Source organism: Macrobrachium nipponense, chromosome 1, assembly GCF_015104395.2.
Source record: "Macrobrachium nipponense isolate FS-2020 chromosome 1, ASM1510439v2, whole genome shotgun sequence".
NCBI classification, from domain to species: Eukaryota; Metazoa; Arthropoda; class Malacostraca; order Decapoda; family Palaemonidae; genus Macrobrachium; species Macrobrachium nipponense.
In genome coordinates, this window is record NC_087200.1 from 108,542,103 (window position 1) to 108,567,687 (window position 25,585).

At 36.9% G+C, this 25,585-nt stretch overlaps 1 protein-coding gene across 4 annotated transcripts in view; it reads right to left on the reverse strand.

The window, feature by feature from the left end:
* Nucleotides 1-2,943: 2,943 nt before the first annotated feature.
* LOC135219541 (putative inorganic phosphate cotransporter) overlaps nucleotides 2,944-25,585 on the reverse strand; it is a 74,670-nt gene continuing 52,028 nt past the window's right edge. For all 4 annotated transcript variants that reach the window (XM_064256394.1, XM_064256392.1, XM_064256393.1 and 1 more), the window contains exons 8-12: nucleotides 11,567-11,699; nucleotides 10,746-10,987; nucleotides 9,996-10,128; nucleotides 4,668-4,728; nucleotides 2,944-3,170 (exon numbers count right to left, since the gene is read on the reverse strand). In XM_064256394.1, the coding sequence (XP_064112464.1) occupies nucleotides 4,706-4,728; nucleotides 9,996-10,128; nucleotides 10,746-10,987; nucleotides 11,567-11,699 (531 nt within the window). In that variant the 3' untranslated portion in view covers nucleotides 2,944-3,170; nucleotides 4,668-4,705. The remainder of the gene's footprint in view (nucleotides 3,171-4,667; nucleotides 4,729-9,995; nucleotides 10,129-10,745; nucleotides 10,988-11,566; nucleotides 11,700-25,585) is intronic.

The window sequence follows — 25,585 nt, forward strand, 5'->3', positions numbered from 1 at the left end:
GTAAATCAACACTTACTCTAAGCATAACTTAGAGTAACTAATTAGAATTACAATTTCAGCACCCAATTCAACATGTTACTTAAAAAAACCACCACTTAAAATGTAGCTCCAAATTTTAGACTACTATTACATTTGGCACCTGTTGCCAATTTGACTAGCCCTAGAATACGTATTCTACACTAAAACTTTGACTAATAGTGTTAGTAAGGGTTCACTACTTACACTAGGAATTATCCGGCTTGGTTTATTTCGGTCATACTAAATATGACAAAATAAAACTAAAATGGTGTAGCCTGTTTTTCTACTTCTTGGTAATCATCAACAAAAATTTATTTAAGTACTTAGTTAGGGTTATTTAATCATCTTTAAGATATACTATCATAGGTTACGGGCTACCAATAATAGCCATTCCTGGTCTACAATCACTTGTCCTAAATCGGCTAGACTACTAGCTCATGTAGGCTACTGCCTAGGAAATTGTAGAAACCATTATCTGAAAAGATTAACTAAATTAATAATACAATATGGAGTAGTTCTTTAGGCAAAAAACTTCCAAAAAAAAAATATATATTTCAAAGCACTTTTCACGTTCACAAAGGCTAGGAACATGCATCTCGCCGATCAAGTGCTATAAACAACATGGGATGGGTAAACAAAACACCAGTTTTTGTGCTCACAATAAAATTTTCTTGTTCCAAAGTTTTTAACCTAATTGTTTTAACTAAATCTTAAAAATAAGCACTTAACTTTCAACATTCACCAATTCCATGATTTCTGAAGCGCGATCTCGAAGAAAAAATTTCCAAAATAGAGCAGCACTCTGAGCACTGGCTGAGTAGACTTTCGTCTGTGTTGACCAGAGTAAAATGGATTCTTGGTCTTTTGGCTGGCCCGAGCATAAAACAAGATGGCCGATGTGCATGCGCAATAGTCACTTCTACAGGTGTTGACTTAAGGCCGGTTTATACGGGGATAATTCACTGGCGCCAGTAACTAGCGGCAAGTAAGCTTTCCAGGATAGTAAGCGTTTGCACGAGGACAGTGTTTTGGGTAGAAGTTGCCGCCAGAAGTGAGCAAGATGTCTTCTGACATAGATGAAGCAATTGATGCTGCTTATGTCATTCTCGCTACAGAAGTACAGTTGCTCATCAAAAAGAAAAGGAAGAAGCCCAAAATGTGGGCGAGAAAATGGATTCAAAGGAGGGATATATTAGGAGGCTCTAGCACTTTAGTTCGTGAATTGACAAACGAAGATCCTTCAGAATATAAGAAGCATATGAGAATGACCCAAGAGAAATTTGAGGAACTTTTACGTCTAGTAGAGCCTACCATATCATTCTAAGAAGGATACCACGATGAGGAATGCATTACTAGCCAGATTAAAACTTTAAATAACATTACGGTTCTTGGCATCTAGCGACAGCCTTGCATCACTCTCACATTTCTTCAGATGAGGCTCGGCTTATTGTTACATCATGTAAGAATGAATTGGCTCTCTTAAACCAAGACAGTCGAGGATGATAAATATCCTCTACTCCTGCTCCACTTTTCTTAGATTTTGTCCACTTTTATTAACTCTTGCCTATAAACGCACTTCAGAGTTTTGATTTCCTTTCTTAAAAAATCAAGGTTGGGAATATTTACTTCCAATTCAATCAGACCATCTCTTATTTCTTGAAGAGCTCATCTCGCTTATTACGATTTATGTCTAATGTTCCAGAGACATTCAAATTCCTCGTATTTATCCAAAAACTTCATTATATCCTCGGTATTCCACTTCTCTGACATGACGATCCTTCTAAAGGCAAGTGACAACTAAGGAAGTTTGCTTTTGCACGGGGATAGTTACTGGCGCCAATAGCTCAAGTGTCCTTATAGTGGCCGGTAAAGTAGCCGGGATTTCAACTCTACTTGCCACTATCCTGGACAGTAAACTCTCCAGGACAGTTTACTAACTTTGCCTTTGCACGGGGATAGTTTGCTCAGTAAACTATCCCCGTGTAAATGGGCCTTTAGGAAACTGGGTACAGTTTTTGCTGAAGACAAGATAAAATGCCTTCTTGTCTTTGAGTCCATTATACTCTATCACTTGTCATAGTGTTTATCATCATGGCATAATACCCGGCTAAAAGATATTTCTTTGATATTAGTCTGATCACTGCGGGGCGCTGGCGCACACCATGGAGGGTAAATCCTTTGAGGCGAAACAGTGACTACGCTATTTAAAACAGGTTGGTTGTCATGTTCATGCTCAGAGAACGTCACTCAGTTTTTAACTCCAATAGAGATAGGTACTGAAATACATTCTTCATTTTTCATTTTATTTTCTAAATTATTTAGAATATTTAAGTCTTATTTTGTTCCATTTTTACTGATATGAATACTGAGTCTTGTTTTAATTTGTGTTTTTTGTATATTTTACAGCCTAAAGATGAGACTCAAAGTCTCGAAAATTTGGATAATAAATAAATAATGCTATGCTAGCTTTTCTCCATCCTGTTTATATTGAATCTACGGCGTTCCAGATGCCCCAACCTTCCTGTGGTGTGTGTTGTGTGTATATATATATATATATATGATAGATATATTATATATATATATAGAGAAATATATAGATAATGTACATAGTATAACGTATAATATATATAGATATCTATATATATATATATATATATATATAATGTACTATATACGTATATATATATTATATATATATATATATATGTATCTATATATATAGATATATACATATATGTATATATATATATATATATATATATATATATATATATATATATATATATATATATATATATATATATATACTATATATATATATATATATATATATGTATATATATATATATATATATATATATATATATATATATATATATATATATATATATGTTCTTCAAATGAAACAGAAGATCACTTGGGAAAGTGTTTAGATGAAACCACATATTAATTTTCACTTATAAATGCTCATTCAAAATGATTCAAATTCATAAGCAACAAGTAATATTTTCAGATTATATTAGTGATGATATACAGTCCCTTTGATAAACATATATCACCAGCATTTTTGGTCTACTGCCATCAAGGAATAAAAAAATCAGCGACTCCTCAATTATGACAGCTTGCAGATGCTGCCAAATAGTGATAGAAACCTGTGAAAGACATAAGAAAATTAATTTCTTATCTGTTTATGAATGAAGCAAAAACTGGATACCTTCTTTAATACAAAATCCCTGTATAATAAATGCCTGAAATAGGGTAATAGGTAACACTTAGGAGTCTTCATAAATGACTGTCGTAAGGAATACAAGTAAAATCCTTTTTGGAACGTATCTCAAAAATAGGTATGTATATGAATATAGTGCATCACTTTACAGAAATGATAAGTAATATAATTCAAGATGCATGAAGCTCAACTCATTCACCAAACTCAGTACGGTACAAAGACTGCATCAGTATTACTGGCATTAGATTAGAAACGAAATTTTAGTGCGATATGAATAGAGAAACACACAAACACACAATGCTATTATGATAGTGATAGTACTTTCCCAAAAATAAAACCCATTTCTTTGTTTTTCCTTTACGGCATTTCACCTGCTGTCATAATAAGGAAGTATACAAAGCTCCCCTTACTTGTGGATTTGGGGGAAGTGAGCAGACCTTGTCACTCATGACCTTAGTGAACAGGGCGAAGGTCGTACGCTCTTTATCCTACTCCCATTTATATAATTTAAGAAATACAATAACAATAATTAAATGAACACAGAATTTACAAAAACCACTTTATATACTATAATAGGTAGGGAAGTGGGGGCCGAGACAGAAAGGCCAGGGAGGAGGGTTGAGGGAGGGATGAGGAGGGGAAAGGGGAGGGAGGGAGGCAAAAGGAACAACGGGATGTGGGTAAAGGACGTTCGAGAGCACAGGTCTCGGGGATGCTTGGCAACACCTTGTCAGTCAAGAGTAAATGCCTTGACTAACACGATTTGACAATGCCTTGTACATATCACCAAAAATTAGCAGGGGGTGTCCTGTACACTATGTTAAAGTATCATTTCGATCAAATAATTAGTTTGGAAGATATTTGAGAAAAACAATGGCTCGCAGTCCCTGAAATGCATAGTAGTCACTGCTTAAGTTCAGAGATATGGATTATAGTGAATTAGTCCAAAATAACACCCATCAATGAGAGAGAGAGAGAGAGAGAATGTTTACGTAACTGGGAATATAATATTTCGAATATTCAGTCACTAGAACTCTGTTTTATTACATGAATAAATAGTGTCATCTTTTCAAACGGCCTTCGGTTGGAAAAGGGAGTGAAAGTTTAGTTATCTTTAGGAACCTGAAGAATACACTTTTTCTTTGCAGCCAATTAAATACTGTCAACTCTGACCACTTTACAAATGAATAGGACTAATGAGATCGTCTCAGTCCAAAACAATTGTGCCAGTTGTGTTCCACAGTTATATGACATAATGATCTCCATCTGGGCACCTGTAGTAAGACTTAATTTCTTATAGATAAATGCTCTAAACAATTATGAATTGGATTTTTTGCAAGAGTTTATTTTACATGAACTCTGGCAGACTGTTGTCGAAGATGATGACTAAAGGATGCCACCAATACATGAACATTATACTGACCTGGATTCGAAATACAATAAGCCTTGAAGATATTGCAGTTAATATCTCTTCTTAGATTCATCTGCAAACAAATAGAAAGGAAAACTAATTATAACAAACACAAACATCACATCGACAACAATGGTTTATAACAACCATATATAACTACAGTATTACGTTGTACTTAGGCTAATACATCTGCTATTTTGTAAAGAAAATACCAGGGCAATGATTGATTTATTGACTGACATTCCAGTTTAATTTGCTTAACTACTGAATAACTCACGCCAGTGGCATTCAAAACATGCGCTCTCAGATCTCCGGCTGCGCCATTGTCTTCCACAGTTATCCAATTTGAGTTCTGTCGCTTGAGGGGAAGCCCATACATGCCGTCTTTATTTCCTTATATGAACTTTTAATCAAGTCTACAGTAAGCCATCAACCCTTTGGCACTGCTTTGAAAGGTTCTATCAATACTTTTTCTTCAAGGCTGCATTTTTGCCTGACATGACTGCTTTTAATGAATGAAAATGGAAAATGAAAACCAGATAAATTACGGGGGAATTTCATGCATAAGGGCACAGAAAAAAAATTAAGATACAAAACCTTGCCGCATTTGCACTTCTGCTTCCTGTAACCAGGGATTAGGACAACATTATCCTTCGAACCCCTGACAGCAAGGGTGTTAAGAGGGCTGGAAAGAGGAAAGTATGAAGCCACAACTTACAGTTACTACGTAAAAGCTGTTTATTATTCTTGACAAAAAAAAATGAATTAAAACTTGTGATCTGTTCTCTTCAGCCAACTAGCCTCGCAGTTTCACTCTCAGCTGAAAGAAAGCCAGGGGTTCCTAAGATTTATGCTGTACAGCCCCCACATACACATACACAAAAGTCATCTACTCTATTTAATATAAACTAATTTTGTGCAAGCCCCCTATTTATGGAACACTGGTTAATTTCTCACTTTTTATATAAAAAGATATTAGCTATTAAGGCAATTTACAGTCACAATCATCTCACAATTTGAACACGGTACAACTAAATACTGGCATCCATCACTTGACACTGTACAAATAAAATGGGCAGCCATCACTACACATAAGAATCAGCAATAAAAATCATACATAACATATTCCAAATTCATGTTAACAATAATATTAGTGATTATAGCACAGTCCACCTAGCTTTGCAGCTAAGTCCCACCCACAGATTATGTCACAACCATTCCTTGAAAAGTTGGTTAATCTGTGGTTCTCATCTTCATATATTTTGCAATGGCTGTTTTACCAAACTAATATGCGCTGTGCTGATTATCACTATGAAACGTTATATTTTTCCCTGAAAATCATAATACATATCTCCCTTAAAAAAAAAAAAAAGGTAAATGTGAAAGAAGTTTGGAGCGTTCTGCGATAATTAGGTTCACCTGAATACAGAGGTGACAGTCTGTGACAGGGAATTTCTGCCTCCGAATCGGTGCATTTGAATCAGGATACTGATAATTACCGTCTGATAAATAGCCAAGCATGTTCACCATTCTAAATTTAAACTCAAAGATTTTCTCAGAGCTATGAAGACTGGTATTTCATATTGATTTCAGGAAATTTGAGTACATTTTAATAGTCTTAAAAATCTATTTCATTGGAATCATTTACACATTCGGAGGGATGACGAGCAACAACTGCATTCTAAAAAACCAGACTATGCCTATGTTACTTGAAGTTACCGTATGATGTGCTATACGAGTCATATTGGATATAATTTGCTGAGAATTTTCTTAAAAGACATTACCTCCCTTTGAAATAACACGATCACAAAAAAATGATGTAGACCTATAATGTCCTAAATCTTTTTGTCGGTTAACCTGGCTTATGACATTTGGGTTATAAGCCTATCTTACATTCAGCTGTTTTATTTGGTTCTTGTGGTTATTCATGTTTCTGTTGCTGCTGTTATGCCACATGAAAATTTTTCGAAGACTAAAACAGTCTTCGAAAATTTTTCATGTGGCATACTAACATTGCGGAATGAATACAGACCTATATTCATAAAATACTGGTGTAAGGCACTATCTGCCAACTCTTGTTCATTGAAATTTATTCATTTGTTTCAATTGAAAGTAATAAAGATTTTTACTTATGAATGAAGTCTACGCTAGAATGACCCCCAAATCAATCGATTCATGGGCTACTCACAGACTGGTTTGAATAATTCCATACATAACTTTTCAGCTATCTTTTTATTTCTTTCTTACTGGTGTGAATAATTCCATACATAACTCTTCATCTATCTTTAATTTTTTCTTATTTCGTTAAGTATCTTATGATGCCTTTCTCAGCCTTCATTTTCATAGAAATGCACAGCAGCCTTATATTTACTGATCACAGTATGTAATATAATTTGTTATATAGTATAGTTCATTGAAAGCAGTTTGATAGTTGCGTGTAAGGGTGAAACAGTCCTATCATTGATTGCGTCCCATCGGGTACATGCCCACAAATTTTACTTTTATTCTCTGTGGTTTAGTAAGTGGCGTCACAATTACTTTGCCATCCACGCATGTTTGTGTATGTGCACATGCTTAATAGGTGTACACTCGACAAGAAAACTGAAGATACAGTTTTCATTAGCTTTCGTTCATCCAATTTCCCATTTGTTTTTACTGAAAAGACATAATATCGCTAAATTTACTCTAGAATATAAAAGTATACTGCAAATTATATCATATAAGTTAAAACTGCAAAACAAAACCGTTCAGATACTTAAAAACACGATATATGTCCGAAGTAATTGGAATATCTCAGATGGATTCGTTCATAGAGATCTGGTAGATAGAATGTGAATTTCTGATTTTAGTACTATGTATCACGACGACAATAATTACTTGTTTTGCTTCATGAACGGAGGTATATTGCCTCATCATAACTGGTGAATGCAATTATTTTAGTTTCTACAAACTTATGTTTGTATTCCAAAGGGATTAAAGTTAGCTGACGTCAATGGCACTCAATGTTGCGACGGCTAAGATAGGTTGACCAAATCTAGTTGCATCCGCAAGAGCGTTTTCTATGATGTGAAGAGGAGCCCTAGAACTCCGAGCGGGAAAGCGCAAGTCACTGGATACTGGCTACGTAACGGATTTCACACTTTGCTTACTTTGACGTTGACATGGATCGAATGCTAGTTGCTGTTTACAAAGCTACTGTCTTTAAATATAAATCTTAATCAAGGTTAAAGTAGCATGTCAGCTCAAAGATTTTCTGGCTATATGCTCCCATTACAGAGCAGTTCGTAGTAGCCTACAGCCCTACACGACTGCATTTCTTTGCCGCGAGGCTGAAAGATCTTCCACGATATAAAACTTTAATTGCCTGTGCAATACATATTGAGTTATTTGTGGTAATAAATATTTTTTAATTAACACAGCTTTTTTCGTGAATGATTTGTGGATGAAACCCGATTTTCAAAAGTCAAGACTATATCAAGAGAGCAAGAATGACCGCACCCTGTGTCTAACATTTCCCACGTCTTTTTACAATCTGAATGCTACGGCACCTGTCGAATGTAATTAAGATTAGGGTAAGAATTTCTTAGAGAATTAACTTGAATGTTATGATCCTTCAAATTTGATCTAGCATAGTGCAGCACGACCTTGGCAGTCATATCATATCGCGCAAGCATAGGCCTATCGATAGAGATACTTAATTCATTATATTTTCTTCTGCCTTTCCCCCGTCATAAGTCCGTCACCAGTACTATAATTCTCTCTCGCCTCTCTCTCTCTCTTCTCTCTCTCGTCTCTCTCTCTCAGTCTCTCTGCTCTCTCGCTCTCTCGCTCTCCTCCACTTCTAAAACGTACTTAAAAACTATATATTATTAACCACTCAATCTCCCAAAGAAAATATGAAATTAAGTAGTTATAAATAGGCCTAAGCTTTCACATGAGCAAATTTTGCTTCTCTCTCTCTCTCTCTCTCTCCCAGCTTTTAAAACACATTTGAAAAAATATTATCACTCAATCTCTCAAAGTATATAATGAATTAAGTATCTCTATAGATAGGCCTATGCATGCTCTCTCTCTCTCTCTCTCTCTCTCTCTCTCTCTCTCTCTCTCTCTCTCTCTCTCAACTTTTGAAACATTTGAAAAAATATTATCACTTAATCTCTCAAAGTAAATATAATGAATTAAGTATCTCTATCGATAGGCCTATGCTTGCGCGCGCTCTCTCTATCGTCATATTTCATCCTTTACTGTATTGTTCCTCACGATTTCCACAAGTACTGCCCAAATTTTAAAACACTTTCTCTCTTTGTTTAAGATCCGTCTTCAATTACGTATGAATTTAACGTGTTTAGTGTCAAATATTACTTATAAATAAGGATTCACAGTAGGTTTTAAAAAAGGATGATCGATATTCTACCCTCAACTGACGTTACCAAACCAACATTAACGAATAATATAGAGCCTGTTTCTACATTCAAGTATAAATGATTATAGGACCTCAACAGAATCTTTATGGTGTAAAGTTGTTGGAAATCTAGAAAGCAACAATCGCTACGATTTTGAAGCTCCGCCCCCTTTCAAGAGTTGCCAGGTGTGGCATTATTGAACAATGTATGTCCGAAGATTTAAAAAAACTGTATCTTAACTTTCCTTGCCGAGTGTACATTCCACTTTATGCATTTATGTTATATATCGTGAAGTTGAAACTACTATATTAATGAAAAGCTACTCTATTTCCAACAGATACAGGTAGAAAAATATTTGCTATAATAAATTGACATGTAGGCCTATGCCCTATCATTGCCTCAAAATATAAGAAATTGATGTGAAGGCCTAATCTCTCGATGATTTCAACATTTGTCATGCAGGATCATGATGAATTAATGCCCTAATATCGAAACTGGCAGCATAAGTCTATGCTTCATTTCAATTAATGTGGCTTATGTAAGCCAACACCAACATAAAAAAGCAAGATGTGTGTATTTAGGCTGAGGATGATAAAAAAAAAGATGCACAACAAAATTATCCATAATCTTCATAATAACTTAATATCTCTTTTATCAGAGTATTAAGTATGTAATTTACAACTCAGAGAACTCAAATCTGTGTTGTTATGATTCATGCATGAAACTCAACATTACCATCTTACCGAGTGGAGTCAAATCTGCACTGGTAATCGTTTGGACTATTAACTAGTGTGACATAATTCCCCTTCGAAAGCTAGCCAACCACTGGCGTGCAGTGGGCAAGGCTTAGCTACAAAACTAGGTGGACCTTGCTAGAGTATTGTTCATAAACAGTAATGTTAGGTAATCACATAAACGCTGAAATAAACGGCCCTACCTTTTGAAAAACTTTCTTGTGGAAAATTCCATGGCTGTGTGTCCGTAGATATGAAAATCAAATAGAATGTGTTGGTGATCAGGTAGATAGCAGCTGCTATCAGGAAGACAGTTCTCCATGCACTCAACGTTTGCTGGTGAGAATAACATGGCAGAAAATGATTATCAAGTAGCATGATGACATTTGAAAGGCACCAAAGTTCTAAATGAGCTTTCCCCATTGCTTAAATCCTGCCAGTAGTATTAGATTAGTTAGTAGAGTATAGAGAGAAGATGGAGAGAAAGAGAGATAGAGAGAGAGTAGAGAGAGGAGAGCAGAGAGAGAGAGAGAGAGAGAGAGAGAGAGAGGAAGGAATGGAAAGTATGCCAAACAAGTAAAAAGAAAAAAAAGAGAAAAATGCAATCTAAATACACCATGGCTTTTTAGAATAATGCAGCAGTCAATAGTTAACACTGAAAATAAATGCAGTTCTTATTTGCATGGTGAACTAAACTAAGGAAGAAGAAGAATAGAATTGATGGATTTCAAAGGAAGTAGGATGCAACAAGGAAACCCACGCTACTATAACCATAGCCTGAGTAGACTGCCAGAGACAAAGCGGTAATAATAATAATAATAATAATAATAATCATCATCATCATCATCATCATCATCATGAAGTTGGTGAGCAAAAATTTAATTTGGTGAGCAATTGAATGTCATTAATACAAAAAATGATTAAATGAATCCAATCTCTTTGAACATACTTACATTATTATTAATAATGAGACCAATGATGGAAGGAGCGATGAATCCTGGGATATTGGATACAGTATTAGTAAATCCCATGAGAATCCCAGCAAAATTGGGAGCCAAGTCCTGATGGGAGCACATATAGCCACAATAGACGGCTCCATTCAACCCAACAGCCAAGCACAGCACCACCATTGCCAAAAGTTCGTTACAGTCCACAAAACACATGGCTACAAGGCTCACCATAGGTCCATAGATACCTAAAAAAGAAAAAAATATTGGTAGCTATACAAACAAACATACATACATACATGGCTTATACTATTATAATCCTAAAAATCCTGACAACTCGCTTTCCCTCTACCATAATCTTAGGAGGGACTGAATGAATGATTACTTCATGTGCCTACAGTATAAAACAGGCGGAGAACTTGACATTGCTTCGTAACTGAAGCTCTTTATATTTAAGACAATTTGCACAACCATACCTGGTAAGAAAGAAAGTTCTGGAGACTATTTATTTCACATATTTTGATGAGGTTCAGCAAATAGGTGATTTGTTTGTTTCTCTACATGGCAGGGGAGCTAATCCTATACTTTCTCCTAACAACTGATTCATAGTGCAACTGCAACGTTTTCCTCCTGTTACACTTTCGAAACCTTTTTGCTGTTAATTTCAGTTTCAGTGCTGAATGACCTCATAGGTCCCAGCACTTGGCCTTTGGCCCAAATTCTGTATTCATTCTATGCCGCTCTATTCTATCCTCAACCCTGAAATATTATCTACTGCTGGCGCCATAAAAAATGGAACATAAAAAAACTTAAAACAGAATACTTACCAATGACCATGGAAGTTCTTCTGACAGTTACAGTGCTGATCTTACCAGATGCGTAGAGGCGATCTATGAGCTGACTGTAAAGCAAGCTGACCACCCACATCACAAAATATGGCAGGGCTGATAGTAGGCCATTCTGTGGAAATGGACATACACTGTGCTACAATAGTTACAGTTCCACACTAAATGGGAATTTAGACTGTTCCGAATTTTTTTTTTTTTTTTTTAAGGGAGTTTGACCTAGAATAACTTCTATAATTTTGAAGATAGATGTCAAAATTGATAACTCTAGGATAAACGTGGAGGAACGTCACTAATAATGATATATATAATATACCTATATATATCTATATATATTAAATAATTTTATATTATCTAGAAATATAAATATTATATTAAATAATTAAAAATAATATAATATTATAATTTTAATTAATAATTAATTGATTATAAAATTTATTAATATTTCTTAAAATAATTATATAAGAAAATTTTTATATATAATTAATTTTACTTAATTTACATATTATAACATCAGATTAACCTAATTTTATAATATTTTTTAAAATATATATATCATATATATATATATATATATATATATATATAATTATATATATATATATATATATAATATATATATATATATTATATATAATATATATATATACTATATATATAATATATATATATATCTCACATAACATACATGGGCCAGGAAATTCTGTTTGCTTAGTGGTTATAAATACTTTAAAGGCAAAAAAACTGCAATTCTGCCAGACATTTCTATACCTTAGCAGATTTTTCCTATGATCAAAAATCAATAAAACGCTGTGTATGACGTACCATTACTGGCTAGAAGAAACCATTGGTATAGAGGGGAGAGATTGGACAGACAAGTGATGATTGCGTGCACATAAGGCGCCATTGTTATGCAATGATTCTGATAAATGGCAGTGGCAACGACTGCAAAGACTAGTAACAAAAAAGCCACTTCTGGTACCCAGTGCTGGGTCATCAACTGTTCCATACAGAAACAGGATCACACACGAACAGATGACTTTTTTCTCATGAAAATCTTTAAACCGAGTTGAAGCAACCTCAAGTAAATGTATGTTAGATCACAGTCAACTTGCATTCAATTGCACGCCTGCTTTTTGAGCTAATAAAATAATGAATGTTGTAATAAGCTTTTAATTAAAGCCTATTTGATATTAAATTCATGTAGCCTAATAAATTAGCATGTAGGGTTACTGTCAGTCCATATAACCATGGTTAAGTCTGACAATTTTCCCTACTACTAGTACTATAATGTACATGGTATCCTGAAGCCTAGCCCTAGGCCTACTGCAGTGTTAAGTGTTCATGAAGAATTATAATGTTATTTAAAATGTCATCATTCAGTTCCCAAACCTCCTTATATGCAGAGGACTCAGCCGAATTTGATCTGACAGAACACTTAAAGGTATAAGGCTATTCTTCAAATTTACCATTATCACTTTTAGTCTATACTTCAAATTTATGCTACATTATAACTTTAAAAGTAAACTTTACTAACTAGCTAGTCTACAAGTAAACTTCACCAACTAGTCAGTCTACCAGGATTGATCATCAAATAACCAAGGGAAGCCTAACCTTAGCTTTGCAAAGGTAGCCTAACTTGGCATCAACTTCAGGAATGCTGATTTTTCTATCTGTCCCCCTCCACAGACTATGAAATACTGCTCAAGTCTTAGATAGCCATGAAAGTCTAAGTTATTCTTACAGGCTAGCCTAACTTATTATGTACAATTTAATGAATAAATTACATAGCTTTATATATGATTACATGTGCTATATGTCTTCATACTACCATGATATTTCTCTAACAATATTAGATTCTGTATTAACTTATGTTTTATTTTTCATTAAATCTTTTAATGAAACCCCTCTAATCAAAATAGATGCCTTTCCAGAATTATCTGATTTTTTTATTTATCTTTGTTGGAAAAAAAAAAAAACTTTTATGCACAGTAGTTTAGACTCCATTATCCTGGGGGGCGTGGCCACCCTGACCGCATATAGACTCCATTATCCTGGGGGGCGTGGCCACCCTGACCCCATATAGACTCCATTATCCTGGGGGGCGTGGCCCCCCTGACCCCAAATTGACTCCATTTGTATTATAAGCTCATGTACGTACATGAGCTCATATTAGGGGGTGTGGGCCCCCCTGACCCCAAATAGACTCCACTTGTCTTATAAGCTGATATACGTGGATGAGGTGTAAAAGGGGGTGTGGCCACCCTTGACCCCAAATCGACTCCACATTATTGATGAGCTCATGCACGTCCTTGAGGTCCAAAAGGGGTGGGGGCGTGGCCACCTGTGGTGTCACTTAACTCTATGGGAATAAAACCACCATTTCAATCCCCCACCACCGACCCCAAATTAACTCCACTTTTCTACCTCCTGTGACGTCACATAACTCTTCGGGAATAAAACCACCATTTCAACCCCCGACCCCAAATTGACTCCACCTTTCCTACCCCCAGTGACGTCATGTAACTCTACAGGAATAAAACCACCATTTCAACCCCCCACCCCAAATTGACTCCATTTTCCTAGTCCCCCGTGACGTCACATAACTCTACGGGAAACCCATCATTTCAACCCCCGACCCCAAATTGACTCCACCCTTATGCCCTCGTGATGTCACGTAACTCTACGGGAACAAAACCACCCCACCCCGACCCCAAATAGACTCAGTTCATTGCTCTTTTGCGAATCATGTCCCCTTTAATTGTTTTCAACGTAACCAGGAAGTTAGCCTCCTCCTCCTCTTATAAAATCTCCAAATTTATATATGCACATCGAGAATATAGCCTCTCTCTCTCTCTCTCTCTCTCTCTCTCTCTCTCTCTCTCTCTCTCTCTCTCTCGTCTCCCTATCGTCCCCGCCTCTCTCCTCTCTCTCTCTCTCAGCCGTTACATTTTATTTTGTACATATACACAGCTGCTTAGATATTCGGAGTATCATGATAAAAGGATATTTGGCGACTGACTTCAACCTCATGTGAGACATATATTTATCAATTTGATATCTCCCCCAATAACCAACAGGGACAATATTATCTGATGATGAATCATGCACACACACACACACACGATGAAACGAGACCTTATCACCATATTTGCCAAGCTGACTTCACCCTCACGTGAAATTTTATTTATCATAGAATTTGAGTCATAATCTCCATGCCAAACTATACACAAGGACAAAGGCACAGATTTCAATTTTGTTTATTTATTAATACCGAGTTTGAAAGAGGTTAAATGAAAAATCAAAATGACAGACGGAATTTCAATTTTGTTTATTTATTAATACCGAGTTTGAAAGAGGTTAAATGAAAAATCAAATGACAGATGGAATTGTTATTTTATATTTGTAACCAATGCTAAATACAGGGGAATGAATTAATATTCCATACAAATACATACATTAGAAAAAAAACTGTACAAACACGAACACGATAATATACACATTCACTTTTTCAAAAACAATACTTCAATGAAACACACGGCTACTATATATTTTCTAAGCTGTTCCTTCACATCACAGCCCTAGTATATGCCACATACATCTTCTCCAGCACTTTCCCGACCATATATCAAAGACGACGTTTCATCTAATACCTCAAAGCTTTTAAATTTAGCTAACAAGTTTTTCATATATAAATCTTCCATGCAACTTTCCTCCAACAGGGATAAATTCTTTTTCATTAGAGCCTCGCAACATATTTTACCAATTTTGTTCATTTCATCACTGAATGTAGCTAACACAGGTAAATATTGATTCATCCAAGTCGTGTTAACCCGGCCGCTTTGACCGATGCCAGCGGGAAAGATAACATATTTGACATAGTCATACGATGATTTAAATAATTCTTCCTTCAATTTCTTGACCAAAGAAAAAAAGTGATTGAACCTCATCTGTTTGCTATCTCTGCCCACACGATTGGCGTGATCTTCATCTTTGGAATAAGCCACGCTCTTTTGCGTGTATTCATTATCTTCAATGAGGGCACCGATACCATATTGGGTTAATAAGGTAGCTATGGTGGGTAGATCAACTTCGTCGCATTCCAAAGATGTGATATTTTTAGGTCTTTTCACAATGGCGAACACTTCAATACCCCTATCACGAAGACAGGCATATGATGCACCAGTGCGAGAATATCGAAAACCTGCCAATTCGGCAGGTTTTCCGTATGCCAATCGGACGGATAAGCTCGAATGACGTCCGCCACCACACCGTAATTCCTGCATGTCACACAATTAGTGGTCACTACTAAACACATATTCCTGCATGTCACACAATTAGTGGTCACTACTAAACATGTATTCTTCTTCCTGAACTTATTTTCAGACAAGTTCCCGAAAACTAACTTGCACAAGGAGGTTGATGAAGCCATGGCGAGAGTTCATGTCTTGATGTGACAATCCTTCAAGAGATAATGAACTACGAAAGCCCTGCAACCCGAGCTCCCTCTATCACAATCACTGATTACAAACCAGTTGTGATGAAGCATCAAGTCTCTCTCACTCCCAGCTATGATTCACACTAACACGAATAAACAAGTCATATCATTCCCTCATGCCAAAGGTCATCCACACATATGACTCATTTTATCAAAATCAGTATCACGTAACTAAACAGCTCCGGTATCATTGTTCCTAAAATGTTAATAAGCCACCCACGCATCCACCATGCTTCTGTTTCTTTTCTTCCACACACTCGCCATCTTGTTTTTCGCATGTCCCGCCCTCACCTTTCCACCCCCTCCTCCTCCTCCTCCTCCTCCTCCCTTTTTACCCATATTTCGCCACATTTTGATTTGTTTTTTAATGGCTATATTCCTGAACATCCAATCTTTAACCCCCGCCATTTCAATGTAGTGATAATTCGAAATATTATCAACGTGGGTTTTTTTATTCCCTTGAAATTCTCGAGCTATATCTAAAATATTATAACCTGCGAGTGGATGAGTTAAATCTCCTTCTTCATTCCATTCAACCGTGTTAGAATCTTGTAAGCGCTTAACAAAAGCCGTAATGTATGACTTTTGAGGTTCTTTAAAAAATATTGGAATAATACCTGTTAAATCGGGATTGCTTTTTTTGCGTGTCATGTCCCCTTTAATTGTTTTTGATGTAATCGGGGTGTTTACCACCTCCCCTCCAGTCACTGTACCTACACTTTTTATAGGAGGTCCCGTGAGCGATATAGCTGGCATAGATGGTTTTTGGATATTAAGGGGGGCGAGTCCGCTACTACTAACAGCTGCTGTATCCAACTTGCCAGTACCCTCCAGGTTATTAATATCACCATCACAAACTTCTTTTCTATTCATTAACCTCTCATAGGTAATGGCAGGGATAACGTAAAACTCCTTCATTTTCAATTAAAAAGACTTCCTACCAAACTCGCAGCAATAGGCAATAACACCGATAGAATAGTTCCCCATTTATGACTTTTCAGTATATTTTTCTTCTTAGATATGGACGTTGTTTTCAAGGACACAAGATGAATTTTTCGTCTACAATTTCTTAAGTGTTTAATAAACTTCTTATCTTGAGTTAGATTACCACAAAGAAAATTTCTAAAAATTTCCGAGAGAGTAGACACCAAACCACCGTTTAAGATGAGAATGACTTTACTTCTTTCACTGGGTGATAAACCAGAGATGAATAAAATAAAAATTTTATTTCTACGTATCAAAGGTTGCTTACGGTTCATATCCGTACAATTTGAGATTCATTAACCCAGGAATTGAATTGACTCGGATAACCTTTCCAATGAACGTAATATCGAGTTTTATTATTTTTCCTCCTCCTTCCCAGAATAGTGATATCATACGTTTCTGGTAGATTTGTGGGAATTAATTCTTCACGATAAAATACGCCCTTTATTTCTTCACCCGCTAAATCTTCCAGGAAGTATACGACTGCATTTTGCATTGTATCCATTTTTCGGATTTTAAAAATTTCGAGAGTATTTTGAATTGTATATCCCCTCCTAAAAATTGCGTTCCGACGAGAACAGCCTTTTTATACATACTCGAGAATTGACGTTCAATGTCATCTCTAGCCATTAAGGCGTGAACCTCTTGCGGGGTGCGACCCAAACTTCTATGGGGGCTATGGTTATAACTCTGAACAATGTCGCACAAGACGTTAATGTATTTTAAGGTATTATGTGTGAGATTTCTATATATCCGACCCTTAATAGTCCTTATGACTCTTTCAGCTATAGAGGATTTGATTTCTCTCGAATAAACGCTATATAATTTTATATTTTTTCTATCTAGATATTCTGTGACGTGTTTGTTATAATATTCCCTACCCTCATCACTATTTAAACGTGAAATTCCCGAAAATTTGGTAGATTCGATAACCTTCTTCAAAGCGCGACGCATAGTAACACCATCCTTCTTTTTCAAGGGAACAATTTGTAGATATCTGGAAAACACATCAATAAAGACCAGCAAATGCTTAAACCCATTATTATACCAAGCTAATTTGGACATATTAGCTAAATCGGTGCTCACTATTACTCGCAGTTTGGGTGACATGATTTTTCTTCTGGGGAATTTTTTTCGAGTGACTTCATGCAGTGTGTAAGACTTTGGCCTGCGTAAGAATTCTTTAACATTTTCACGCGTAATTTGGCTATTCAGATTTTTCGCTACTCTGAATAAAGAGTCCACCCCGCTGAAACTACCCACACCCCGTGCATCTCCGTACAAAGTTTTTAGCAGTTTTATCCATTCTTTATCCATTTTTCATTAGAATATAATGTGAACAATTCAGGCTTATACTTCTACTAAACTTGCCCGAATGAAACATATTCTGCATTATGAATATAACTGAAATAGATGAATGATGTCCCGCTGTGAAGGCGTTAGTGACAAATTTATTATCACTAGCCTCGAGGAAGCAATCGTCGAGTATGAATAATAGACCCTTATTAACCTCCGTCTCCCCCTTTTCAGCGTAATCAAAAGGATTTAAAATTTCTTTGGATACTTTAAATTTGGGACCTATTGAGGGATGCGTTTTGAGGGGGTGTTCAGATACCCTGAAATATAAAATGTATTGGAAATGCTTTTCATAGAGTTCAATGATTTTTTGACATAGGACGGACTTGCCACTGTTACTAAACCCCGCGATGATAATACGAGCGGGATTAGCGAACAGGTCTAACAACTGCCCAGGGAAGGGACCTGTCACGGCCATGATGTTAGCGCGTTCAAGACTATAGTTGTGAACTTTACTCGCTCTTTTTTATATACAAGCCTTAATAATAATTAGGGTGAATGGAAGTTGACGGCAATAATATTTGTTTAATTTTCATAATGAAATACATACAGGTTTTTTCCTACAATATAAAAATAGAACATACAGTAAAAATGCAATCTATAATAAAAAATACAATATAATAATTTAAAAATATAAAAACTAACTGTGTATATGAATATATAATAAAAATACATTATATACAATATAATATATTAAAATATATGAATATAGGATAAAATATATAGTAGAATATACAAACTATGACACCCGGTCAAGGTGTGATACGCCTCCGTTTAACTAGAGGAGAGGGTGAAACCATTTCCCGTCGAGGAGAAGCCAAAGACGTCGAAGAGAGAGAGGAATTAACATTGTATATTTTACTATTCTCTCTTTGACGTTTTGAACATCCTTTCACCCTTGGGAAATGATGTGATGGAGTAGGAATTCTCGAGGTGCTAGGAGCGGGAATATTTCAAATTGGAGAGATTGCCGCTACTACCGGCGCCACCACTACCCTTTCTAGCTCCTCCCTCCTCCTCCCCCTCCCCTCCCCCTCCTCTGCCATACCCTCCTCCACCCCAATGTCTGGATGTCCATACGCCAACGATTTATAAGGTGTCACATGATATCTCTTGTCCTCTAAAGGACAGAGAGATACCTTTCACTGGCTTGTTTAACACATCGTGCCTCCTACTCTTTGCAATTGTGCACACGAGTATAAGTAATCTCATTCTTTTCGATTACAGCTCGATACTGGTCATGCGGAATGGTCTTTTGCCGGCACCTTTGTACACCTTTCAGGGTGTTACTACGACTAGTTTCCTTCAGATACGAATAAACTTTAGGTTTAATGCCGATAAATTCCCTCATGAGTTCAGCCCCCGTTACAACCTTGACTAACCCGAGTTCCCCCTTACGTGACTCATCATACAATTCGTGAGTTTTGGGGAAATTACTCAAATCCATGTAGGGTTTGAGCACACCCTTCAGTTCCCGATTGAGGTTATCAGTCACCAGGGAAAAGATCAAGCGGTCAGTGTTGGTATTAAGGAGCTGAACTCGGTGTCTGTACCGCTTTTGGAAACGTCGTAATAGAACTGATACATCATGTCCTTCTCCATGTCTAGTATACTGAAACTGATATAAATCGGGGATTCAGCCATAAAAGACTCTTTGCAATGGTTCACAATGTACCTGTCATTACCCAGTTTTTCCAAAGACTTGTACGTGTGTTTGGACACATTCCTGAGGAGAGAGGCTTCATCGGTGGTGACAACAGTTGGGTAGAATAATTCAATGAATTTTTAATAGTGACACCGAAAAGAATATTTATTATGATTTTGATGGTGTTCCTCTTGTCCGGATCGGTCTCTTTAGCACGCCTTTCGGCATTCTCAAGAATATATTCCCTCAAATAAAAATCCTGTTTGAATTTGTACACTTTCCTTATTACATCAACTTCGAGACCGAGTCTTATCAACGTTTGTAATAAGGGAAGACAGATCAAGTGATTACGCATGGGTAAATGCGTACCCGTCAACTTAACATTTTTCTTGGGTAGCTTCACCTTGAACTTATTCATTAGGTTCTTACTATAGGGCGATAGATCCTGGTGAGTCACATTCATGTGATGAATGGCGAGAGGGAGATCATCCGTCTGTAGAGAAACATCCCATCTTACTGGTTTGGTATCGAGCAGGATGAAATAACCGTATTCACCTTGTGAATCAATGGCGGTACTATCGCTAGCGACAAAACTTTCTAATTCGGCAGGGGAAAGTTCAGTTATTTCACCCAAGGGTATTTTGTATTTACTCATAACTGTGGGATACAAACTGGTGAAATCAATGAATAATATACACGATTGAGGATCACCCACCCTAAAACTGGGATTTAACTCTGGATTATTAGCTATGCATTGCCTTCGAACTAGACTACAAAAACCACCATGGATGTTTTTACAAATTAATTGATAGAGTTTACCATTCGAAAAGAGGGGGAGACGAATTTTAGAGGAATATAGGAAAGCATCGAGTGAGAGAGAGGTAGAAGTCAGATAATGGGCGGGGTCTAGTCCGAATTGTACCATGGCAGCCTTCCTCCAAGCTAAATAATCCCACATCCATTAACAAATACAAAATGGTGTAATCTAGAAGATTGGTGCAATTAGCGGCGTTCCAAACCTTGACCACGTGTGCATAGCCCCCGCTGGAAAGGGTTTCTCCCGTAAGTTCCGAATCGAAACACTCTCGAGAAGGGATGTCGGGCTTTCGCAGGATATTGAAACCCATCACATAATCATAAGGGTAGTACTGTTTACCCTTACCCAAAACTAAATCGAGACAGTCCTGAGAATACTGGGTTAACAACTGACGTGCACTTTTGAGGGAACCTTTCTGTTTGATATGACTCGAGGCGAGACTAGAAAGGGTCCCTCTAATAACGTTGTTGCCATCCACAAATCTCAGATTGCCCGATCAGGCCGAGTAGAATTTACTACCCTCGCATTTCAGAATTTAAATAAATCATGTTGAGCCCCCGCCTCTTTCAAGAGCAGGGCGATGTCATATGACAAATTGTGTATGAACACTGTTAAAGTTAGCTCCTTAAATTGCATATTCAAATTACACTGTTGACACAGTGCACACACAAAGTTGTCCCGTGCCACAAAATGAGCGTGATGTCGCATTTTCGTGAATCCAACCTTGAATTCGACGTTACATCCTTCGCAATGAGTGCTCGCTTCAAACTTATGGGTGGATTCAGGAGTCATATGTAAAGGATACGCACGCATTCGTTCATGTAATAACGCCCAGTCCCGGTTCATGTTCTGCGAACAATCATCAACGCATTTCTCTCCATGACTTAATCTATGGGTACAATATTCCCCCGTTCTACCATCAATGATGACGTAGCAGTAAGCGAAAGCTTTCTGCCGAGATACTATTCTCGGATCGTATTCTCTGGTCTTCGGTTGAATATTATATGCCTAAAAATCCAGGAAAGCCATGTGCGAGATTGACTGCTGAGCTTTAACTTTAGTAAACTGTTTAAATTGGCTGGGTTCTGGGTATTTGACAGTGGTTCGAGCAGTACAGGCATGAGTGTGTGCCTCTCGGATTGTGGGACTATTAAACAAAGTCAAACAATTGTAACACATACCACCTGTGTGCTCAATCCCCCGCCCCTGCTTGAATCCATGTCGGAACTTCTTCATGAACGCCAACATATCCTTAATCAACGTGACGTGGTTGTCTGTGATTAATAACAATGTGACCAAATGAAGCCTTTGGGGGTTACCACCTTTCCTCGTCAGATGTACCGTCCAATGTTTTTTCCGCTGTTTCCCCATGACTAATTCACATAATTTATACAGATATATGTTGAGGTTATTCCCCTTTTCTAATGTTTTGAAAGAGTCATGGCTCAACGGCATATCTGGCGAGTGTTTGATATTAAATTGTCCCCTCCCCATCCTCCTCATTAAGACACAAGGGAGGTTGTTAATACGTGTGGGAGGGTTATCCCGGAGTACAACGTACGCTTCTAATGCTGTAATGACACAGTTGTACCCGGACTGAATATTGATAACCTGATCACTACCGTGGACTCCCTTGGGATACACCTTGAAGTTATTAATATTCACTAACTCACGCCGCGTGATATGAAGTTCAACCCTATCCAGCCCAAACCCTCAGTACGGTTGAGTCTCTCTTCCAAGTTATTAGCTATAAACTCAATAGCCTCCTCCAGGGAGTCATAGATCGAGTCAATCATGGTGAGGGTGGGTGGAGTACATACATAAAAAGCACTCTTTTCCTTCACATCGCCTAGCATCCTCACACTGGTAATAATAACACACAAGTAGAGCATAGCCGAGCAAATGCCTCTTTCAAGGAAATTACTGTGCACATCTTCGCGTAATCGGGCTATGCTACTACTTAACTTCATTGCCACGTCAATGTGTGACCCTACTGCAGCCGCATAATGAATGGTACTCACTACCCTGTTACCCTCCGTTCTTTCCCTCGTGAGTGAAGATCCCCTTCTGGTTCCTACACCTCTACCAACGCGCGATGCTTCATTATTATTATTACTCCCCATCAAATCTTCATCTAATGGGAAGTCTTCAGCGAAGGGATCTGTAAAGATCGTGTTAAATAAGCACCGGAGCGAACGTGTAATAATAATAATAATAATAATAATAATAATAATAATAATAATAATAATAATAATAATAACTGCAAAAACAACAATGATAATAATAACAATAATAATAATATTTTACCTGGATCGGAGGGTGGTGAGGATGATTCATCATGGCAGCTAGAGGCTTGGACATTTTCTTTAATGACGTGGCAATCTGTGAGATAACAAATTCATGAATATGGCGTGACATAACATAAACGTGGAGGTTTTTATGCACATATATTATAAACCCGATGCCCATTGTTAGTCATACAGTCTACATTCAACATGTGTAGCGATCACATCATATACGTGAATAGCAATGCATGTATAGGTACATTTCCAAAAAATCAGGCGTGTAAATTTACCAATAAGTTAGTCGCCCCTATATCATTACCGAAAGCAGTGGAATATGAAGTGGGGCTAGTGGGAGTCATTCTCCCACAATTATATTATGCTATTAAACCAAGAGACGTTGATTTTACTATTCAATTTAACGCGATCTATAAAGAGTCAGATGGGAAACGCATTTATACATACGTATATTATAAGTCCATTTCGTGTTTGTTGGGTGGTGATATGAATGTCATGACTAGAGCGTTTAATACGGAAATTATTGAACAATTATCTGAATTTTACGGTGAGCATATTCACGAAGCTATCTGCAGGGACGGTTTATTCTCATGGAATGATGACCCAAAGAGAATGAGCATTCCACATATCGATGCAGGAGCGGCCAAAGTTGATATGATTGATTCAATTACGATTAAACTCAGTGCTAAAGCAGCTAGTATGTTTGGTTTCAATGAAAAAGTCAGGTATTTAATATACAGTTTGGGTGCGTTGAGACCTCATGGTGGTAGAAATATATTCCATCAAGGCGTTGAATACGTTTACCTGTATTCGGGTATCGTTCAACCTACCATCTCGGGTGATAAAATGGTTAATCTCTTAGACTGTTTCACGTTAGGATGTGCAAGTGGTAAAGGTCCGCATAATGCCATTTATAAACCTTTAAATACCATTGATGTATTGGATTACATTACCATCGATGTCTCGGATCAGAACGGTGAACAAATAATGTTTACTGAAAATGGGGTTGTATCATGCAGTCTGCATATAAGACCTAGATAAAATGCTATCACACTTTTCTTATAAATACCATACGTGACATATACCCGTCATAGTATTTAACCGACATGGCTGGTGAACACACCATATATTTGAGCAGTCCCGGCTGTTTAGACACGTATACCAAAAATACACCTTCGAAATTTGCCAATAGATTACCTACACCTATATTTTTACCTAACGGGGTTGAATATGAAGTAGGTTTAGCTTCGATCATGTTCCCGGGGAATTATTATGCTATATTACCCAAAGATGATTTATTTACTCTCGAATTTATTACAGAGCGTCATAAACGTGATAGGCATACATATTTGTATAGACCGAGAATAGCAATGTTAGCGGGGGATATTAAGAGACTCGTGAGAGCTCTTAATAAGGACGTGTATGTTTATTTGAAAGTTTATTATGGTGATAATTTCATAAATTATTTTAATAGTAACGGTATATTTCATTGGGATGAAGATTTAAGGAGAATTACTATACCACGTATCAAGAAAGAGAAATTGAGAACAGGGGACGTTAAAAGTATATACGTCAAATTTAGCGGAAAAGCTGCGAAATTATTAGGTTTTCATATTAATACCGGTTATGAAATATATGGCGGGCGTGAATTGAATGAACACATTTACCTTGATTCTCAACCTGATAATTGTGGGGTAGATTATATATATGTGCATACGGATATAGTTCAACCGACGATTTTTGGCGGGAGACTAGTAAATATATTGGACTGTTTTACTTTAGCAAGTGGTAGAGGAAAAGGAATACATAATACAGTCTACAAATTGTTGAACACGAACATCTTGGATCAGATTTTTATTCTTATCATGGATCAAAATGGACACCTTTTACATTTCACTAAAGAATCGAGTGTTACTTGCCTGCTCCGTATAAAACCTAGAGGAAAATTAGATGAATAGGTGCGTATATAATTCGATGTTCACCCTTGGCATTCCTTATTCGTGATCGTAACACCCTCGAATCAACTAGAACTTGCGAATCAAGCTCCACTTAAATTGTTTGGGAATAGTATAAACAGTAAAATGAGAGTGTTATTCGCACCTCCTTCAGAGGCGGAATTTAAAAAACTATTTTTATCGGACCCTTTATTAAGGAGAAGGACAGGGTTTGAGGATATTTCCATTTTCTATCCCGGCCACAGGAGGGGAAGTGGCATTTTTTCGACCTTAAGTGGTATTGCACATAAAGTGCTTCCTTTTCTATTTAATGCCGCGAAACCTTCAGTTAATGAATTCGGTAGATCTGTGTTATCTGATATGGTAAACGGCAGTTTACCTTTAAAAGAATCCATAAAACGAAATGGTATAAGGGCCCTCAAAACTACTGGACAACGAATTTTAAG